Below are 20,903 nucleotides of genomic sequence, written 5' to 3'. Positions count from 1 at the left end.
CACTCTTACACCTCAGGTGAGCCACAGCTAACAATGCTGTGGGAAGATTTACTTGCTCCCTGAGGGAGATGTTGCTTCTTGCACCACACTTTAACCCCACAAGCATTTGAAACTGCATTATTGCCTTGGAATAGGTACTTAGCAGAAGACTTAAGTGGGTGAAAATCTTGGTCAAACAATTTTCCGATCTCTTTCAAATTAGGTGCAGAACAGTAGGTGTGAAAACCCATTTTCCCATGGTTAGAAACTTGGTTGGAAAAGCTAAGTCTGAGTTTGCTCATTCTTATTCCCCCTTCTCCAGTTTGTTTTATTCCATAGAAAGGTCATCCATAGAAGTAGGTCTAAACCAGAACATTCATTCTTGCTTAACAGGGTTGGTTTTTTTTTGCATTACACAATATACGAAAACCAGATGATCAAATCCAGCCAAATTGACACATGCGTGTAAAAGTGATTTTTTAAGGCAAGAAGATTACAATACGCCTTTCATCCCTGAAGGATCCCTCCAAGGCTTGTGAGGTTACATACAAAAAACGAATTAAGTGCTTCCACATCTGGAGAGACAGCTGCAATCAGCTGGATCAAGGCACACTACAAGAATGCATTCTATAAGCAGAGAGAAGAATTTTGTAAAAACTACCAGAGCAAATTCCTGCCATTACAAAAGCACCCTGGTATCTTTCAATGGAAAGAGATGGTATGCAGGAGCTCTTTACAGTTGTTTTTTAAATTCTCGTCTGACAAACCCTACATGCGTATACAGACTAAACTGCGCTAAATTCAGCACTTCCACTTTCAGAGGGATGAAAGGTCGGTTCAATCCTGCCCAGATTCAAACCTGTTGTTCCAAGAAGTCTAGGTGCTTAGATACCTAAACCATCCAGAAGGAATGGTGTCTATAACTGACTAGCTTCCAGTTAAAAAACTGCTGCTGACATCAATGCTTGTTGATTGGTTTTCTCATCAGAAGTTTATGTTTAAAGTATTTGCACAAGGTTTGGCCATTATATAAAGGTGAGTTGAAGAAAAATCTGGTTTGTCCAAAATCAAAACACATACGTCCTCCTTCTTTTCCTTTTTCTTCTTCCTGGGGTGAGAGTCAGATTCCTGGGAGGGGGCATTGAGCTCGCTGGAATATTCTCGTATTAAGACTTCAATGGCCCCTTTAATTATCTGATCTCTTCTCTTCGTTTCCTCATCCAGTGCTTCATCGTCATCATTTGTCGTCTCTGGTCTGGCGTTCTAAGGAAAAACGGCAAAGTAACAGGAATCAACAAATTGAGAATAATGTTAGTTTTATTTCAGAAGTTTACCTTTGATCATCTCTTTCATGCCCCTACGGCATTTACTTAAAACAAAACAAATCACAACACCAAAACAAACAATAACCACAAAAACCAAACCATCTCCAAGTAGTTAGCCATTGCATTATTTTAGTCAGATCTTTTCACACTGGCAATACCATAAGGATAGTTTTACATATGGAATGACTGCAGAGGGCAAGTGTAGGATTGCATAATAAAATAGAACAGAGAAATGGTGATTGAGGTGGTAGACAGGAAAAGAGAAAGTGCACACACGCTCACAGAAAGGTAATCACTATAGTCCAGCTCTTGGTCAAGTTCCTGCCTTGTATCCTCCAAAACCTCTAGTTATTTCAACAGCAGTTCCTCAAGCCTTCTACTTAAGTGCCATGCAATCCAAATGTCTACCTATAATTTTCAAGCCGCAACTTATAATTGGGAGAACTATATTAAAGAAACATTGTTCGGGAAAACATTCCCTGCAAACATTTTCTTATTATTGTCGATAGATCACTTAGCAACTTCTCATCTTTTTGCCCTTTCCAGCTTGTAGGGAGGAAACAGAACACACACAAAGTGCATTTCACTAAATATTACATGAAAGGGTAGAACAACGATCTGCATACTGAGCAAGGCAGCCCACCTCTTGATCCCCTGAATCTTTAAAAAAAAAAAATGGAATCTCACCTGAGAATCCAGCTGGGTATCCCGTCAAGCGATAGGTGGTGGGTGGAGTGAGGGGGAGGGAAAGGTCTGATGGAGCAGCAGCTAAGAATGAGGGGGAAGGGAGGATTCAGTTGGAGCTGAAGAGGCTGCCAGTCCAAGGAGGAGCAGGCTGAAAAGAGCTAGAAGGTAGTGATAGGGAGTGGAATTGAAGAGGTCCAGGGAGAAGTGATCAGGGAGAGGAGCTAATTAGATACAGGTTTGCTTGGTGTGTCTCTATAAGAAATTGTGTTGTAGTGTACATGTTCGATTTCTTAATAAAAAGATTAAAGAAACAAGTTGCAACTTCTGGATCTGAGTGGCACCAGCACACCAATTATGGTATGAAAGGAATCAGAAGCAGAATGATTACAATACACTTCATCAATATTCCTCAGCAATTCACAGCCTTTCTTTGCACCACCATGAATAGAAAGAACATTTGGAGCTAATCTCACTCTGCAGTTCAAGGGACTCAACATACACTGTTGTCTTCACTGAAGCCACAGACAGTACCCTCTGCTTCATTACAATCAATCCAGCCCAGGGTTGACTGTAACCCACAGGAGCTCACAGAAAACAAAATACATGAAAAAGATGCACAAGAACTCCACTGATACTTTAAGCTTGTTTGTACTGTCAGCTGTGATGCCAACAGGAAACAAGGAAGTATAGAACAGAAGGGGCAGTGAAATCAAACCCTTACCTCCCTTAACAGCTAATAATTTATTCCAGAGGTGTCAGACTCATTTTCACCAGGGGTCACATCAGCCTTGTGGTTGCCTTCAAAGGGCCGAACGTAATTTTAGGATGGTATAAATGTAACTACTCCTACATGAGTTTGACACCCCTGATTTATTCCATTTAAAACCCATAAAGTTAGTTCTCTGCTTTACTGAGCCATTGCATTTAATTCCATACACTGAGTACACAGTAAAAAAAAAAAAATGTCAGGTACTTAAGCCATCATAAAAGTACTTGTGTTCCCACTGCATCTTACATACCTTTAAGAACAACTACAAATCGGAATTTTTAAAATGTGCCTGCTTCAGTGTGATTAGTATTTTAAGTTTTCTGAACACGAGTCTCTTCTCACTTTCATTTTACAGAAACTAGTTGTTTTAAGTACTATCTTAAGGTATACGCAGAACTTCAAAACAGTAAGAGACCAAGACCAACAACTTGATTGTGATGTGAAATATCTTATTTTAGCAAAGAAATAGACAAAATTTATTTCAATGCAAATTTTCAGTTAAGTATCTTTGTATCTTACAAGAATTCAACATATCAAATATCTGCAAATATTCCAGAACAGACCTTTAGCTCTAAAAAGGAATGGTACAATAGCAATTTCCCTGTCTCCTGAATGTCAGTAAGCTGCTCACTGCTTCATAACTGTGTCATCTACTAAATGATCTACTTCTTTCCTTTCATTAATTTGTTGTAGTAGATCACCAGTAGAGGCAAAATTCAATCCAATTCTCCTCAGAGAGCTGATTTACAGACTCTGGCAAAGTAACTACTACTTCTGGAATTCATATACTTCAAAAAGTTTCTAAACAAAAATGAAGTGACAAAATCATAAGTTATAGCACACATTACTACACTTTAGAATTAATTACAGAACTAATTCTAGAGATTCAGTTGTAGCTTACAGACAAGTTTGAACGCTGGTGAATTAAGAGGTTACACTTCACTGCCTTTTGACATACCTTCAGACTCATTAACATGATTCTGGCAAAATCCTAAAGCGAAATAAGGGCAGAGACAAGAACAGAAACCAAGAGACACACTCACAATCTGATCTGGCAAGTATATTACATTGCCCTCCTGCCAAAAAAAAAAAAAACAAGTCACACATTATATACCTACCCCATTAGAAGCTTTTTTCTTTGCCTTCCACTCATCTAGCTGAGCCTTTGTCTTTGCATCAACTTTGACTAGCAGCTTCTTCTCTCCAATCTGGAGGTCATGGAGTAGTCTCAGTGCTCGTAGAGTGGATTCTGGTTCTTTGTACTCACAAAATCCAAAGGCTGAAATAGATGATTAAAAGGAAAAGTAAAAAAGTGTTAAAGCTCCTCAGGTATTTCACTTTGTGTAACAAAAGTGTTTTGAATCAATATACTTGGAACTTAAGCACTTTTTAAAACCAGAAGTGCAGAACATAAAAAGTCAGAGAAAGATCATTCAGTGCATTAGTCCTTGAATATCAACAAACAGCCCAGTGAATAAGGTGAAAGCAATACATACATTGTGCTTGTAAAGCTTTTGACATGCCTGAACTAAGGAATGCAGTCTATATGAACACATGTCTCAGGTGTAATTGTCTGAAAACCAAGGACATCAATCAACAGCTCACTGTTAACCTAGAGGGAGGGGTATTTCAAACTGGTTTCTTCACAGCAGTTACAGAAAGTTGGAAACGAGAAAAACACCTTATGAGAGCAAAATAAACAATGTATGATATATACATATATATGTATCTACTGGGGAAATGTCACAAGAAGAAAAAAAAAATCAGTTTGATTTGAGGACAGGAAAGGAAGATAAATTTTACATCTGGAAAACCTCTTCAAGAGAGAATGATAATACACAGTAATGGAAGGAACTATTAACAGTCCTGCAAATCTGCTCCTTTGAAGGCTAAATCCAAATTCGCAAACCTCTGTCCAGGATGATCTATAAGCACCCGATTCAGTCTCAGAACAGAAAGGTGAGCAAAATTAGGCCCCCCCAGACATTTTTCCGTTTAACTTATCTCGATTTTACTTTTCTCTTTCTGTCCCGATTCCAAGGACAGAAAATACTAGCTAGGAAGTATTTAGCATTAAAGTGTCATATACAATACCTTAAAATGTACAATTATTAAGAACATAGATGTATCAGACATTTGAAAATCTGCCAGTTAATAAAAACAAGAATCTGATTAGAGATTTTGAAACAATTACCTTGAAGTTTTCCAGATGCCCCTTGTACTCTCTTCCAACTCAAAACCAAGCCACATTTCTGCAGTAAAGATAAATATTATTATGTTCAAAACATTACAAAAACTTCACCACTTTTTGCAAAAGAAGACATTTAAAATGGGTAAACTGTTAAACCAAAATATGTCTAAGTTCACTGACATCTACAGCTTAAAAAAAGCTGTTCTCTTCACTGAGTTTAAACTCAAGTGTAATGGAGTACTGTTCTAGTGAGTGGGACTAACTCTGCTTTTAGTTTCAATCCACTGCTTGTGGGTCATTACTTCATTCAGCAGCCACAGATGAAATTTAACAAGCAGCCCACTGTACTTACTGCTAGAAGCTGTCGTATGAGCATGTCCGAGGCCTTCTCAGAAATGTTGCCTACAAAAACAGTGGTAGTGGGACCACTGTTTTCATCATTTTCTTTGTTCTTTAAGCCTGGGTGTTCTTTTCTGGCTCCCAAATGTTTTCCGACCATAGACACTGTGGTAGGAACTAATACCTAGAAAGAGGAACAAAGACCATAAAATAAAGTGTCGTGGTGTTTTTGTTTGGGTTTTTTGTTTGTTTGGGGTTTATTGTTTGTTGTGTGGTTTTTTTTTTTTTTCCTTCCTTGTACTTATATCCATATGACAATAGAGCTGGGGATGTACCCATATTTAAAAAAAATAATAATTCATATGAGCCTTAGGTTTATGGAGTGAGATGGCTCAGGCTTTAACACTTTATACAACACAAAAAAGACTGCCATTTTCTGGCAAATACAGACAGAAAAAAAAAAGGTGTACCTGAACATGGCCATCAGAAGGTCTCAAGGTAAGCATACAGTAATATTAGTTATTTGTAGAAGAAATTATAAGTAACTTGCAACATTTAAATCACTGGAAGTTGAAGTACCTTACCTAACAATGTAAAAAACAAGATGCAAATAGAAACGTAACTCTGACTCAAAAGGCTTCAATGGACACATGACAGGTCTTAAAGCTTTCACAGAGTGAATAAACACTACTGTTTTATTTAATCAATACACACCCCAAAGTCTCTTAGTGTTAAGGAGCAAACATTTGTAAAATAAACCATACAGAGACAGGCACAATCAACTGTTCCATTTTGCTGCACTTCCCTCCTTCCACCTAAGATTTAATGGTACGTATGCAGCGAGTCCCTCTTCTCAAAACACCCTTCTAGAGTTATCACTTAATGAAAATTATTTTCATCAGAAAATAGAATAACGCATTTGTTCTAGTGTCTTTGTCTTATAAACACATTGGTTACCATGAGCATATCCTCCTGTAACAGATAACAGAAGCAAACAAAAAATTCAGGCTTTTGGGGAGATTTCACTTACGCAAAATCATAGAAATAGTAGTTCGTCTTTAAGCCATGAAGTAACCTTTGTATTTCAAAGAGCACCTCCCCCTTTATCATAAACCTTCATTCCAACTAGAAATTAGTAAGACAAATGAAGAAGACACGTTTCTGTCATATGCTCTCCCATAGATGCTATTACACGTAACTAACTATTCCTTCCCCTACAAAATGGGAAAAGATAAATTGTTTACAAGCTTGTTAACACACATCTTTTGGCCAACACAGCAGTGCTGTATGATGGCCTTATAAACACAGATGGGGTGATGCCTCCAGAGCACTGTCAGGCCAACAAACTCAAAAGCAAGAGTCTTGGAATCTAACTGATCTAACCGTACTGCATAGAAAGACCACACATGACCTGAAGGCAAAGCCTACATCATTGTATTGAGAGAAGCACATCCTTTTGCAAGAACAGTAATTGCTTCACCTTTGCAGCTAGTACCCCAGAGATTACTTCAAACTTTGTCTAGCTGAGAATTGAGCATAATATTTGCATTATAGTTGCATTTAAAGTGAAGCATTTCTTTTCATAATACGAACTCTGATGGAACAGAGCAAAACAAACACACTGTTAACATCTAAGTTTTACTCTCCATTTTATTTTACTACAATCTCATATCCACTGCAATACTTACAGTTGGAGCAGGAGCCATAATGCCCATCGGTACAGGAATCATAGGGGTCCCTGAAAAAGACGAGACATTTATATTAATCTGCCATGTTGAGATTACTGATGAATACAAATGAACTGATTGCAGACATGGATTCCAAACCAGACAGCAATTTTGGTCAAATAAAGAGTTTCACAGTATTGATTACTAGTAATTCCTTAAGCATTCAAGCTTAAGGTCTGAGTACCCTGACATGCCATGTGCATCCCAGTCACTTCTACTATATGACCATTCCAACTTGGTCTGTTGCAAACAAATCTATTTTCAAAGCACATTCAAACCACAGTGTTGTTCTAGAAGATAATCATGTGATGAATGAGGCAGTGAATTCCATAAATAGAGAACAAAAGCAGCTGAAGTCCTACAGATGATAATCTCATTCATGACTTGCTCAATTCTCACAGCACAATCTACTCTGGCTACATAGGGATGAGGCCCTACAGAGGTCACCAGGTTTCATGTTACCACTTATGGAATAGCTTAATAAAGGCAGCATAGAAAACCTCAATCCAGAAGCTCCCTACCCGGTGAATACTTGACTACGTCTCTAAAACTTAATTTAAAACAATATTTAATCAGGTGAAACCATGCAATACCCTCTTTCCCACTACTAAATTCACCGGCAGCTTAAAGCAGCATGTGAGCCAATATCTGATGACAATAAAGACTGTTTAACTTTCCATGCCAGCTGCTACAGGAGGTTAAAGATAATAAGTGAAGGGATTTCAAAACTACTTGCTAGCCAGTAAAGACCTTAAGACTCAAGAACAATGAAGTCAATCTCATGTTCTTCATAGAAATACTCTCCAGTGAGCCTAGATATTTTTTTTCATTCTACAAAAAAAATCCTTCACCTTTCGCTCTCAGACCTTCCCTTTTGATCCTTCCCTTCTCCATCTCTCTTACTGCTGTACTTGTGAAATTCTAACCAAATATCTGCAACCTATTGTCCCGACTCATTCCCTGAGTTTCTACAGTGCTTAGTCCTGAAACACCACCACTTCTCAGACACCCTTCTCCAGCTTTCTCCTCATGCACTCTGGTTTTGCTTCGCATCATTTATTTTCTACGTTACTCAATCCTGTTCCTTGGTCCCTTCATATTAAAGTTACACTACTGCCTATCTCTCCAAACTGTTCAGAGAATCGAAAAGTGTCTTGCTCTCCCATGCTCTCAGTTTTAATGCACCATGGCATCTCATAGACCAGAGCAATTACTCCAAGACAAGAGTCTGGTTGTGCAGCCCTATAACTATTATAATTATCATGATGCTGAACTTGGATTTTAAAGTTACAACTCAGTAAAGATACTTGTGTTATCACTGACAGTTTTCTGAAACTATCAGCCCAATGCTCAGCAGAAGCTAAAAAAATCCAGTAAAATGTTAGGCATCATGAGCAAACATTGATGATCAGGACCACGGGAATCACACAGGTGCTATATAAAAACCTGGTGCACCTGTACCTTGACTACTGCTGTCAGGCCTGGTCTATACAACCCAAGAACACCACGCAGCCTTAGAGAAGAGCAACTACATGACTTAAGTGTTGAAGCAGCTGCTTTACTAAGAAAGACTGCACACTCTGAGACTCTTCAAGCGTGCAGGTTTACAAGGCATGGAACATGACTGAAGTGTGCAAACCCACACAACACAACACACCAAACTCCCACATCAGAACTGAGGCAGAAGGGAGACACTAAGTAGGCAGTGAGTTTAAAGACAGACATAAGATATTAAGTAGTGCTTTACACAGTAGTTAATGAACTTCTCAAATTTGATGCAAGAGGCAATAGTGGAGATGGACAGTATCAACAGGTTCAAAAATACCAAAACGTTCATGAATGACAGGTCCAGAAAAAGAGAAAGGAAAATTGAAAGATCATACTCCTTAACATCCCTAACACCACAGCTGCGCGAGGGTACAGACTCAGAAAGCAGACAGGTGTACATGCCCACCCTAAATACCATCTTGTATTCCCGTTGCCCCAACAATGCATCAGGCTGTACGGACTGCTGGTCTGACCCAATACCGCATTTCCAACATATGAACAGCAATTTTTTTACAAATTAATGGTGTCCAATTATCTTCAGAGATGACAACAGTTATCAGAATCACCTCCTTATCAAGTCTTCCCCACTTAAGAGAGGGAAATCCTAGAACTTCTTATTTTTAACAGCCATATTTTTAAACAAAGCAAAACGCTTTTCCTAACCTCATTCTTATACAACCAAACTGCTGCAGCTGAACCTTTACCAAAAAAAAAATAGGCTGAGTAAGGTAACTAAAATATTAGATGCTGGCCAAACAGTTAGCTAAAGATAATATTACAGGCCACTAAAATTGTAATCCTACATACGGAAGAACTTCAGAGTAGACTTTTATAAAGTCACCGTGGCATTTCCAGTTTGCCAATAATGAGTTGAATACATCACGCTAAGAAACTAGAGATCCATATCCTCTACATGACAAAATATGTTACCTGTACAGGTAGGCAAATCATGTTTCTATTGTGCAGAGAAAAATTAAATACTTGCCTAACACCAGGCTCCTCCACCTCTACATACTGTTTGAATTACTAATACTGAAACAAGACTATTTATATAAGAAGTCAAACACAGCAAGAGAACAAAAAGATTGTCACACATGTTAAGAAGCAAGTGTTCAGAACAGAAACTTACATCAGGCATTTTAAAATATTCTTCTGAAAGTTATTTTTTAAAGTATCTGGTGCTTTTCACACTAGTATATATAAACTGGAGCTAGTAAAGAGGTATGGTTTTTAAATTAACCTGAAATTTTTGGTGGCAGAATACTACCTAATCAAGAACTCTGCCATTAGCAGAAAATAGATAATATCTCATGGATTTCAGGAAAAAACGTTTTGAATAACTAATGCAAGTGAGGTTTAACTTGATGAATGGATGTGTACAAACCATTCCTGAGTTCAGCCATCTGGTTTTTGAATGCCTTCATTGTCTACAAAACACTTGTGCACAACACAGCTTATGACCATAAGGACAAGGGTTCTTTTCTGCCGCCCTCGTGACAAATTTTAAATGGGCAGTTTTCTGAATACTCTCTCCCACTTGGTCTCTGCTCTCCTGTCTTCAGTCACAGTTATTGATACAGGCAATGTATAGAAAGAAGGTGGTTCCAAAGTAACGAATTAAAAGTCTCAACACAAAAACCAGAGGCTGATCTTACAGATGAGTAAAGAAAAAAAAGGTGGGATTCATTTTCAGAAGATGAGAACGAGTGAGGAATGTAACAGTAAGTTTGCAAGATGTGTGGGGAAGAGTATGTAAGAAGCAGAATACAAGAAAGTGGAACTTTTAGAAAAGTGGAGAAAAACAATGCCAGAAGTTGGATCTCCTCTGAAAGTTTACTCATATTTTCAGACCACATGTACTCAGTGTACCCAAACATTTCCAAAGGTTGTTAAAATTGTTTATTTCAAAGGAACTGAAAATCATAGTCTATTGTCAAAATAGTGGCTCTTAGAATATCTAAGGTTGGCAAAAATCACCACCTAGCTTCAGTCTTGAAAAAACAGTCTAAAACAAAGTCCGGTATTGTCCCTAATGGTTTGATTTCTGGTCAGCAATAAGCAGTTTTTGGTAGACCAAAAGAAGCTTGCTCACATGACATGATCTGTGGGTAAACTAGAAAATCAATTGCAATGGACATGAATCAGAGTTATTGAAATACCTTAAGAGCCAGTAACTTTTGTAACTAATACAATTCAGAATAACAAAAGGTAATTTATTGCTACTACACTTTCACATACTAACATAACTTACCAGGAGGTACAGGTGGAGGAAAGCCAGGAAACTGTGGAGGTGGGATCCCAGGGGGAAGCGCTGGGATTCCCATAGGAGGGCGATTCAAATGAGGTGGAAAAGACATTCTTCCAGTCACAATCTGTCAAAAAGACAGAAAAGAAAACTTGTACTAGTCAATTCCCAAACATGAATTACAAAGGCAGTGCAAATTACAAGTTTCCATAATGATTTCAAATCTCTATATGGACATTTAACTCTTTTCCGCCAGCTATTCATTAAGTTACAAATGTAGTACAAGTCTTCTATCACAATGAGAAACAGCACTTCCAGGAAAGTGTTTCAGAATGAAGTGAAAACAAAAACTACAGGGTGTTTCAAAAAGATGGATCCAATTTCAAAGCTACAGCGATTTCACTATATGACCCCTCATACCAATGGTTTAGGAGGAGTGTGAAATAAACAGCAGCATTTAGTAGTTTGTACAGTTTCTTTAAAATAAAGCTATCTTTTGCAGTATCTGAAAACAACTGTGGAACAAGATGAGAGAAAGAACTGGGACATCCTGATACTCAGCACTGACAGGAATTGTATTTAAGATGACATGGCGGAAATCCCCAAATTCCAGCACATAGACAGTTAAAAGCTTGGAAGTTAAAAATAGATCATCAAACCCTCTTCCCAGTTGGTACATATTCTAGTGCTCAACTTGGACCATAGCCCCTAAGCTGAGAGTCAATATGCTACCATGGAGAGTAAAGATTGTTTTAATATCATTGCTATTCAGATGGTTATTACTATGTGCATATTACTGACCCTGTAACCTACACCACCCAGTAACAAAAAAAAACAAAAACAAAAACAAAAACAAACAACAACCCTCAAGATCACTCTTAACAAAGTAATAAGGCATATGTTCTTGCTTCCAGTATCATCTTAACAACCTCACATGGTCAAGTCTTCAACAAAGGCTGCATGTCAGTTCTAAAGAAAACCAAAGCTGGTCACCAGTATTACTGCTGAGTGGGTAGGTACATTCACGCTGCAGTGAGGAAGCAGCAGAGGAACTTCACACACATTGACCTGTGTGGATACAAATCACAAAGACACGGTGTCACAAGCGAGAAGTCCAGTTAGCTGCCTGCACAAATGTTTGTGTTCCTCAATGGCCGTACAGACTGCTCTACAACCTACAGTGCCAGACCTTCACTGCAACTGTTTTCCAAACAGGCAACCACAAGTCAAAACTGTGGTGGGTGGCCTACAGAAAAAGCATTATGATAAGCAAAATTCTGATACACACACAGTTCTGTAGATTATAAGACATTTTCACCAGTTTCCTGGTACTGAACACACAAGAAACAGGCAACGAGCTTTGCGGGAGACGGATGTGCATCCATACATGTACAGGAGCAAGTAGTTAATGACAGTCTTAAGTACTAGAAGAGTTAATATCAGTACTCTACCATAACGGTAGATACATTTGAAAGAGCTAAAAAATCCAAGAGAATCATGTACCAAAAATTTATTCCCACAGCATCTGGAAACAACTATGAGAGATAAATGTATAAAGTGGACTGGACAGGATGAAAAGGAAAACCAAATGTATTGGGTAATACCTTCGAACATTAGAACCTATTTAGTCTGGTATAAGAACACATATATGACCCTATAGCATAAATGAGCCAAAGACACATTTACAACTACATCTATTACAAGAGGTTCATGAAGACAGCAGTCATTAATTGGCCCCAAAGGGCATTTCATCAACATCTCACCAGGAGAAAATATGAACGCTCCTGTGACACAAAGTCTAAGATGGTGGAAGAAACAAAAGAACAAATGCAAGCATTTCTCCAACAGTTCAATAAAGATTCTTTTATACAATATAATAAACATAAAACCTTTTTGTTCCCCTTAGAATCTATATGCCTTAGAACACACTTCCTGTCATTCTTGAACTTCTAAAACTTAATGGGCAAAGACAAGCAGTAAAGGTGCACTGCCAAAACATTTTATTTGGAAGAACACTGTTCATTGTCTCTTTAGACTATGTGCAAATCAACCAACCTTCCTCTGGAATCTGAAACCTGGATGACATGGAAGGCAACAAAACTCCTTTATCTGCGTTGGTATCACTATTCAGAGCTTTTTCACAAAAAAACCCCCAGCCAATGGCCCCAGGAAGGGCAGAAAATTAGGGTCTTTAAAGCTCTCAATCCTTATCTGCACTGAAAGCTGACAGACAACTGGACAAAATCCAAAACTGTTTTGGGTCAGGATGGTAGAGCAATAAGCTATTGGGTCTGAGACAGTTCTAAACAGGTTGCAATAGCGTTACACCATCTGAGGTCCACGAGAGATTAAGAAGTGGTCTGTTAAACAAAAAAAAACAACCGGGCAAGTAACCTTCCAGGCTGCCTGTAGTTGCAGTCCTTTCTCTTGCTCTGTTTTCCCCAAAATAAGACCTACCCCAATAATTAGCCCTATCATGATTTTTCAGGATTTTTGAGGATTCTCAAAATATAAGCCCTACTCCAAAGATAATACCTAGGTACAGTTCATTAAAAAAAAGTAAATTTAAATAGTGTCCAGGCAGCTATACATGTAAAAAAGTAAGCATCTTTTGAAGCAAAAATTAATATAAGACCCTGTCTTATTTTTGGGGAAACAGAGTAGCACTTTATCTGAGACACCGTTTCAGAGAACCTAAAAAAAGCCTAGGGACTAAGAGGCAAAACAGTTATTTGGTTTGAAAGATGCTAAAATATACCATGCTCAATGGATGTTACATATGCACAAAGGCAAAGTTGTTATGTTTTTTGTTTGTTGTGTTTTTTTCTTAAGCAAAGATTTAGCAGTTAATGAAGTAATCATTACTGCATAAATGGAATACGGAAGTCAGTAAGAATGGATCAAATTTAGCCTTTCAGTCTTCTAGTCAGATGTGAAACACGCTGTTATCTGTAGGGCTTCAACAACCCATTTTACTTGAAGCGCTCTGTTGGTATTTTTTTTTCATATTTGTACAGTTATTTGCAGAGCAGCTAGCTCTGTTACTGACTTTATTCTTGCACAGACCAATTCTAGCACCTCTGCTGTCAGTGACACTGAAGAATTTCTCGCTACTATGTAACTACTAATGTGAAAATGGCAAAGAGAACAGTTTAATTCTGTTTTGGTTACAAAAACTGTGAGGATTAACAGATATCAAGACTGAAACTGGTCACTGGAGAAGTGAGAAAACTGAACAAGAGAGGAACATTCACCCAGTTCCTTGCAGCAGCCAAGATGCTACAATGAAGGGAACTGAGTAGCACATTTTTTCTGTCAGCAGCTAGAGCGCACACAAGAAACATACACGCTCTTCTTCCAGCTGTCAGAGGGGCCTCTGACATCAAATTTATAAGCAACTACAAACCAAGGGTTAGGTATGGCAAGTTAAGAAATGCTAAGCTGGATCTAGATAGAATACACTTGTAGAAATCTCAGGAACAGTATCCTGAACTTCTCTGCATACCGTCCTACTACCCTGCCCAGTTCAGCTCAGTGATCAGTGTCTCATATATTTACTGTGGTCTCAGTATTGTAGAGGGTGATCTTCAAATTTCCCCAATATATTCAGATGTGTAAGTGAGGTACTACACAGTCCTGAGGTATTTTAAAGCCTCAGTTGACTTATGAAAGTGTTGCTGCAAGTGAAACTGGACGTAAGCAGCATTCTAGATAGCTGCATTTTAACCAGCAGCTCTTTAAGTGACAGATTAATTTCTGTGAATGTTACAGTGGTCACAAAAACACAGGGGTAAGAAAAGCAGTGAGCATCTGGCCTGACACCATTCAAAAGACTGCAATCATGACATCTACAGCCCCCCAAAACGATGGATTAGTATCACATCTCTGAGTCCAAGTGTAGTCAATTTAAGTTGTATCTGTGCCAGCAAGCAGGGCTATACAACAGGAGCAGGTCTGTTAAACAATACAGATGGAGCTGAGACCCCAAAGGCCACATTACACATTTTGAGGAGGTCCACCGCCCCTGGAATGAATGCCCATTTGCAGGTAAGAGTGTATTTTTCAGTACATTTTCACCCAAAAGGGATCCAGTTCATCCACTGGAACAGTGCAAACGATGTGAACAACTGTTTCTCAAGTAGAGACAGCTGTGAGATTTCCTTCAAAAGCACATTTCTGATTCAAGCTAACAAAGTAATGTAGGTACACACTTTATTAGCTTTGTGCAGTTTTTGTAAGGTGTAGATTAATGATTGCGTGGATGGCAAAACAGCTAAGCTTACTCTAAGCAGACCCAGCTCAAATCCAGCCTAAGCTATTAACTAAAGCAAGCGCTGCACAAACACAGCTATAATATTCCAAGTTCAACTTCGGCCTAGAAGGAATTCAGTTGCTTTCATACACTGGCTAATAAGCCCTGGTGGAATCAAATGCCATGTGGCATCAGCTGCATCAGTCTTCTGAAACTGGGAGACAGCACAGGAATACCTGTACAGCTCAAAGGGTTGGTAAAATCCATGGAGACGCGTTAACTTTGAGTCAGTGCCACCCCCACTAGGCCAGAAGGAGGCTCTGAGACACCACTGAACAAATGCATAGGGCTTAGATCACACAGAACTCAGAATTACTACAGAACAACGATCACCATCATTCTGACATTGCTGCCCCATGCTTCTTTATTACCTCTGGCTCCCAAGAGTCCCAATAAGAAGGGACTGACTACGTGTACTAGTCTGGATGCACTGCTAATGTATTTTTTCTTAATCATAGCATTCTTTAAACTATTTTTTAATGTACTTCATTTTTTTAATAAAGGGGATAAGAGGCATGTCAAAAACAGAATGTTAAGTCTAATAAAAACCACTGGTAACTAATGTGTTTTAAACTGACAATTATACCACCTACTCAGGGCAGCATCATAATTCTACCAGTGTCACATGATTAATGTCCTTAGTATCTGTGTTTACACATCACAACTTTTACTTAAAAACCTGCAAAACATTTTAATGATTTTAAAAATAGATAAGTTCCCCAGGAAACAAAGTTACAATACTTACTGTAGAACTGATGTTATACTAAAAAAACTTTAAATTAACTGTAAAAATCCTGAAGTCTCAACGCCTAACCAAACTTTGTGTGTTTTAAGAATAAGAATATCTGGTGTCATAACAGCAGTGACAGAGAGCTGATCTAGCTTGATTTACTTTGTCTGATTTTAACTTGATCTAGCTTGATTTACTTTATCTGATTTTAACTTATCTTCGACATTTTCCGAAGACAATTATTCTGCACCACAAAAAAATCTGTACACTTACTCTAGAATAAGTTGCACGAAATTGCCGTGCTAGCTAGTCCCTCAAATAAGGGAGCTGTAAGCACAAAATTCATTGTCTGGAATTATTTTTAAATGAACCACAATCCAGCTTTGATTATAATCTTAACATCTAGATTATTACAAGAGCACCTGATAATATCCACACCTATGATAAGTGTGTAACACTATGCTATTTACTAACACCCTGGCTAAAGAGATGTGATACCAAGACATCCAATTTGTATATCCATATTATTATGTTTCACTGAAATGTCCCTATAGAAAAGCTTTCACACACAATAATGTTTTCAATGCTTTTTAAGAATTAGAATAATTCCTATTAAGAATCATGCAGTGTTTGGCATTTGATTCTAATGTCACTACATAAAGAGCTACAGAGTGTGAATAATAATTTCCTCTAATTTATGACAAAGTATTTTGTACATTTTGTCTCATATCATGGGTACAGCTGAGTAACAAAATCATTTTCAGAAGCAATTGGAGAAAACACTTGAGGTAAACCAACCTGTTAAAGTCAGTGCTATCACATAGGCTTTTACAACAGTCTCAACATGATGTATGGATTTTTAAGCCATTCCATTATAAAAATAAATAACCCTATAGTTTGTCACCCACTGGAGATGCTGTTTATATTATTGCTTCACACAAAAAACAAACTCCCTAAAAGAAAAATCCCTCATTTCAAGAAAACTGATTCTTTCAGTGAAAATGTCCACTTTCTCATAGAGCCCTTCAGTTTTCTCCAAAATTGCCTACAAGCTAGGCAAGGCATCTATGTCAAACACAGCAGACATGGTGAGAGATAAAACAGATTATAGATTTTCTAGGTATATTTATTCCTGAACAAACAAAAGTAGTATTTACTCAAGCCTGTTTTTCAGAGGTAATCTAGAAAGTGTTCACTAACTGCCATAAAATAAGTTGCATCCTGAACTACTATTATGAAGCAATCCAAAAAGCAACATGCTTATCCAAACTAAAGCCTCAGTCCAAAAGCCCTTTAAACTAGGGCTCCATTAACCATGTCAACGGAGCTTTAAGATCTTTGATTTAGTTCTTAATTCTGTGCCTCTGCACCCATATAAAGCACTAGTCAGTCAAATAAAGGACTCTAACTTTGCTACTAACTCTTCCTAAAACACAAACATGGCTGTGGCATTACAATATTTATGCAACTGGTCACTCAGAAGCAGAGAAACACAAAGCCCTATATGCATCACCACTTCTTTACAGGGAGAGTGAGAAACTGCCACGTTCTTCCTTCCTTGAGTTTGTTCTGAAGCATCTTCCACAAATGCTGATGCAATACCTGAAGTAAAGCTTTCCTGTCCCACAAAAAAAAAAAACAAACCAAACAACAAACCCCAAATAAACCAAAAAACCACACACACAAAAAAAAAAACAAACCAAAGAAACAACCACAACAACCTAAAAATCTTCGTGCATGCATTTTAATCTGAATAAACTGAGAACTACACTACTTTTAAGATTTCACTTCCTGTAAGCTCACACAGGGCCTAATACCAGGAAGAAAAAAAAAAAAAAAAAAGAGAAAATGAAAAAGTTGCGTTTGGGATATTCACTATAACAAAAAAAAAAAAAGACCTTTATTTTCCTTCAAGGGAACAATGGGTTTTTCTACAATGAAAAAAAGACACCACGAGAAAAACATAATATACATGTCACAGCTGCTTACTGACATGGATGAATCACTCGTTCTTCTACGCAGAAGCTGCTAACACGTGTTTTCAGATGACTACACCAGTCCACAGCAGGGACATTAACTTCCCTGCCGCGACACCGCCGAAAAACGTTTCCTCGCACGACGCGTTTCCCCAACATGGAAAACAAACTCCCACCCACAGCCAGCGGCGGACGGAACAGCCAGACGGCAGCTTCGGGCGCCGGCAAACGCTCGGCCACGGGCTCGCCCGCTGCCGCCCGAGCGGCGCTGGGCCTCGTCCCGGGCCTGAGACGGGCTCCTCTCGCCTCCCGCGGAGCCGCCGGCCGCCCCGCCCGCCGGGGCCGGCTCCCGCCGCGCCTCCCGGAGGCGGAAGGGGCTCCCACGCCTCTGGGCGGGAGAGGAAGCGACGGGCCCCGCCGCCCGCGAGCGCCTCCCTGAGGCCGCTCTCCCATTCCACCCCGCCACCAGGCCCACGCCGCCTCCCCGCGGGCCGCGGCCGCCGAGACGCTGCCGGCGCCTGCTCCGGCCCAGGGAAGAGGCGAAGCGGCCTCGGCCCAGCCGAGCCTCCTCTCAACAGGCGGCTGAAGCCCCATTGCCGCCTTCCCGTCCCGTCCCGTCCCCCGGCAACCCGTCGTTTCTTACCCCTTCGCTGCGGAGCAGAAGCCACGTCCGGAGCGCCGCCGCGACCCCTCCAAGCCGCGCGGGTCGGGGATGGCGCAGGGGGACGCCGCTGGGCCGCCTGAGGCGCGGCTGGGAGGCCCCGGAGCGCCACTAGGCCGCGAACACACCGCGCCGAGCCTCCGCCGCGCTGCGCGGGGCCATGTGACCCGCCCCTTCCGTCAGCGGCCCGACCTGCACTGCGCCGCGCGAGCATAGAAGCGGCCGTGCCAGAGCGCCCCCCGCTCCTTACGCAGAAAACAACGCGTGTAACCATAGAGCAACAGCGGCTAGAAGGGCAGAGAGAAAAACCCGGCGTCCGGGCGGCTGCCATTTTTGCTGGGGGCTGGCGGTGCGGTGGCTTGAACCACCTTGGGACTTCGCCATGTTGAGGTCAGATACCGCCGCTCGGGGCTCCCGGCGGCCGCGGCGCGGGTGGCTGAAGGCCTTGGAAAGCCTCCCGCCGTGGGCCAGCACCGGCTCCTCGCCCGGCTGCTCGTGTGTGCCCCTTGCTTGTCCGCGCCCCCGCGGTTGGTCCGGGCGCCATTTCCCACCGCCGAGCTGCGACCCGGCCGTGACAGCGGTAGGTGCAGGGTATGCCCGCGGGCACAGCCGCCTGGGAAATACGCCTCTTGCTCTTAGGAGGGTGTTTATAAGGAGGGAACGTGTGCTTCAGCTGTGTTTCTCAAATTCTGAGGAGCTAGAAAGCTACAAGAAAAAGCAGTCTTAAAGTCAGGAGGTGTATAGATACAGAATCATAGAATGGTTTGGGTTGGAAGGACCTTCAAAGGTCATCTAGTCCCACGCCCTGCAATGAGCAGGGACATCTTCAACTAGATCAGGTTGCTCAGAGCCCCATCCAGCCTGGCCTGGAATGTTTCCAGGAGTGGGGCATCCACCACCTCTCTGGACAACCTGGGCCAGTGTTTTACCACTCTCATTGTAAAAAATTGCTTCGTCACATCATCTAGCCTGAATTTCCCCTCTTTTAATTTAAAACCATTACCCCTTGTCCTGTTGCTACAGGCCCTGCTGAAAAGTCTGTCCCCATCTTTCTTATAGACCCCTTTTAAGTACTGAAAGGCCACAATAAGGTCTCCCCAGAACCTTCTCTTCTCCAGGCTGAACAAGCCCAACTCTCTGAGTCTCTCCTCACAGCAGAGCTGTTCCACTCCTCTGATAATTTCTGTGGCCTCCTCTGTCCCCTCTGCAACAGGTCCATGTCTTTCCTGTGCTGAGGGCTCCAGAGCTGGACACAGGACTCCAGGTGGGGTCTCACCAGAGCAGAGGGGCAGAATCCCTCCCTTGAACAGTCAGCAACTGAGCTGGAACTCAGGTCCTGTTGATCACCTTGCTTCACAAGATGATATGTGAGGGTAAATATTTTTGCAGTAGCAGATTTAAGATATACTTCAAGACTGAATTCAGTTCCTTTCCCTATCAGAAACAGCATTTTTTTACTTTCTATAAATTACAACTCCTTCCATGCAGCCTGCATATCTCCCTTCAATTAATACAAATTTAGTAACTGCGATACTGACTACTGTTAAAATTTCAAATAATTTATAAACAAAAAAATGTAAAAATGGTACTAGTTTTGCAGCTTGAGACAAACCAAGGAAAAGAGAAAGAGCATAAAAGGAATCTTCTGAGTTTCCTGTTTCTCTGCTGTTGTCTCAGATTGAAATTGTTCCCTGCTTGAAAAAGAAATGAAATCCAAACTCACTTGTACTGCTATAACAAGCTTTTATTTACAGGAAACATTACAAAGGCTTTCCCAATTTAGATGTTCATCTCTTTGTATAGCCAAAGAAATAGACCATTTTGCATTTACTCTTGTACAAATAATGAACTTTAGCCTCCAGTATCCTTCCTAGTCAAGGAAGAATAGCATCAGAAGCATCCAGTAAAAATAGCTACTTCTACATCTTTACTCTTTCTGCTACTGAATTTTAGAATTACCTACCCCTAAACCTATCCATGTTATCTTTTTACCCTTCAGTTGTGAAACTTTTCAGATGTGGATCACAGTTCACTTTATTCAGTTCCTTGCTTTGGACTCCAGTGTTTCATGCTCAAGGCAATCAAGAAGACTGTAGCACCTGGCTTTTAATATTAAGGCCAAAATTAAAAGAGGTGGGATTTATGTCTGCAGATTGTTTTGCATGGCAAGTATGAGAAATCATTCAAAACATGCTAGGCAGCATTTCGGGGTACAGCGGTCAGATTGTTTTGAGACTATGCAACATCTTAAACGTTTTAAGGGTGGAACAGAGTCCTAGTTCACAGCTCCAGAATCCCTGGGTAAAAAGGATCTACTACAGCAGTGAAGAAGTACGGTCTTTATAAAACTCTGACTAAAAACTGGGATCCTGGATGCTTACTGCCTATCTACTCTATCCAATGCAGGTTTCTCT

General features: G+C 40.3%; 1 protein-coding gene across 5 annotated transcripts in view; it reads right to left on the bottom strand.

Annotated features, from left to right (window-relative positions):
• Positions 1-18,672, bottom strand: part of RBM25 (RNA binding motif protein 25) — a 34,635-nt gene extending 15,963 nt beyond the window's left edge. The window contains exons 1-8 of one of the 5 annotated variants that reach the window (XM_082057943.1): positions 18,472-18,672; positions 11,745-11,878; positions 10,817-10,937; positions 6,979-7,028; positions 5,304-5,474; positions 4,955-5,012; positions 3,879-4,039; positions 1,060-1,242 (exon numbers count right to left, since the gene is read on the bottom strand). In XM_082057943.1, the coding sequence (XP_081914069.1) occupies positions 1,060-1,242; positions 3,879-4,039; positions 4,955-5,012; positions 5,304-5,474; positions 6,979-7,028; positions 10,817-10,922 (729 nt within the window). In that variant the 5' untranslated portion in view covers positions 10,923-10,937; positions 11,745-11,878; positions 18,472-18,672. Of the gene's footprint in view, positions 1-1,059; positions 1,243-3,878; positions 4,040-4,954; positions 5,013-5,303; positions 5,475-6,978; positions 7,029-10,816; positions 10,938-11,744; positions 11,879-17,841; positions 18,102-18,471 lie in introns of those variants that run through there. The other 4 variants (XM_082057942.1, XM_082057941.1, XM_082057944.1 and 1 more) reach the window with 4 other exon arrangements.
• Between the last annotated feature and the right edge of the window lie 2,231 nt (positions 18,673-20,903).

Source organism: Streptopelia decaocto (genome assembly GCF_964273445.1).
Source record: "Streptopelia decaocto genome assembly, chromosome: 7".
In the NCBI taxonomy this organism is placed as follows: domain Eukaryota; kingdom Metazoa; phylum Chordata; class Aves; order Columbiformes; family Columbidae; genus Streptopelia; species Streptopelia decaocto.
The sequence above is the reverse complement of the archived record's forward strand: the minus strand, read 5'-3'. Positions and strand labels throughout refer to the sequence as shown.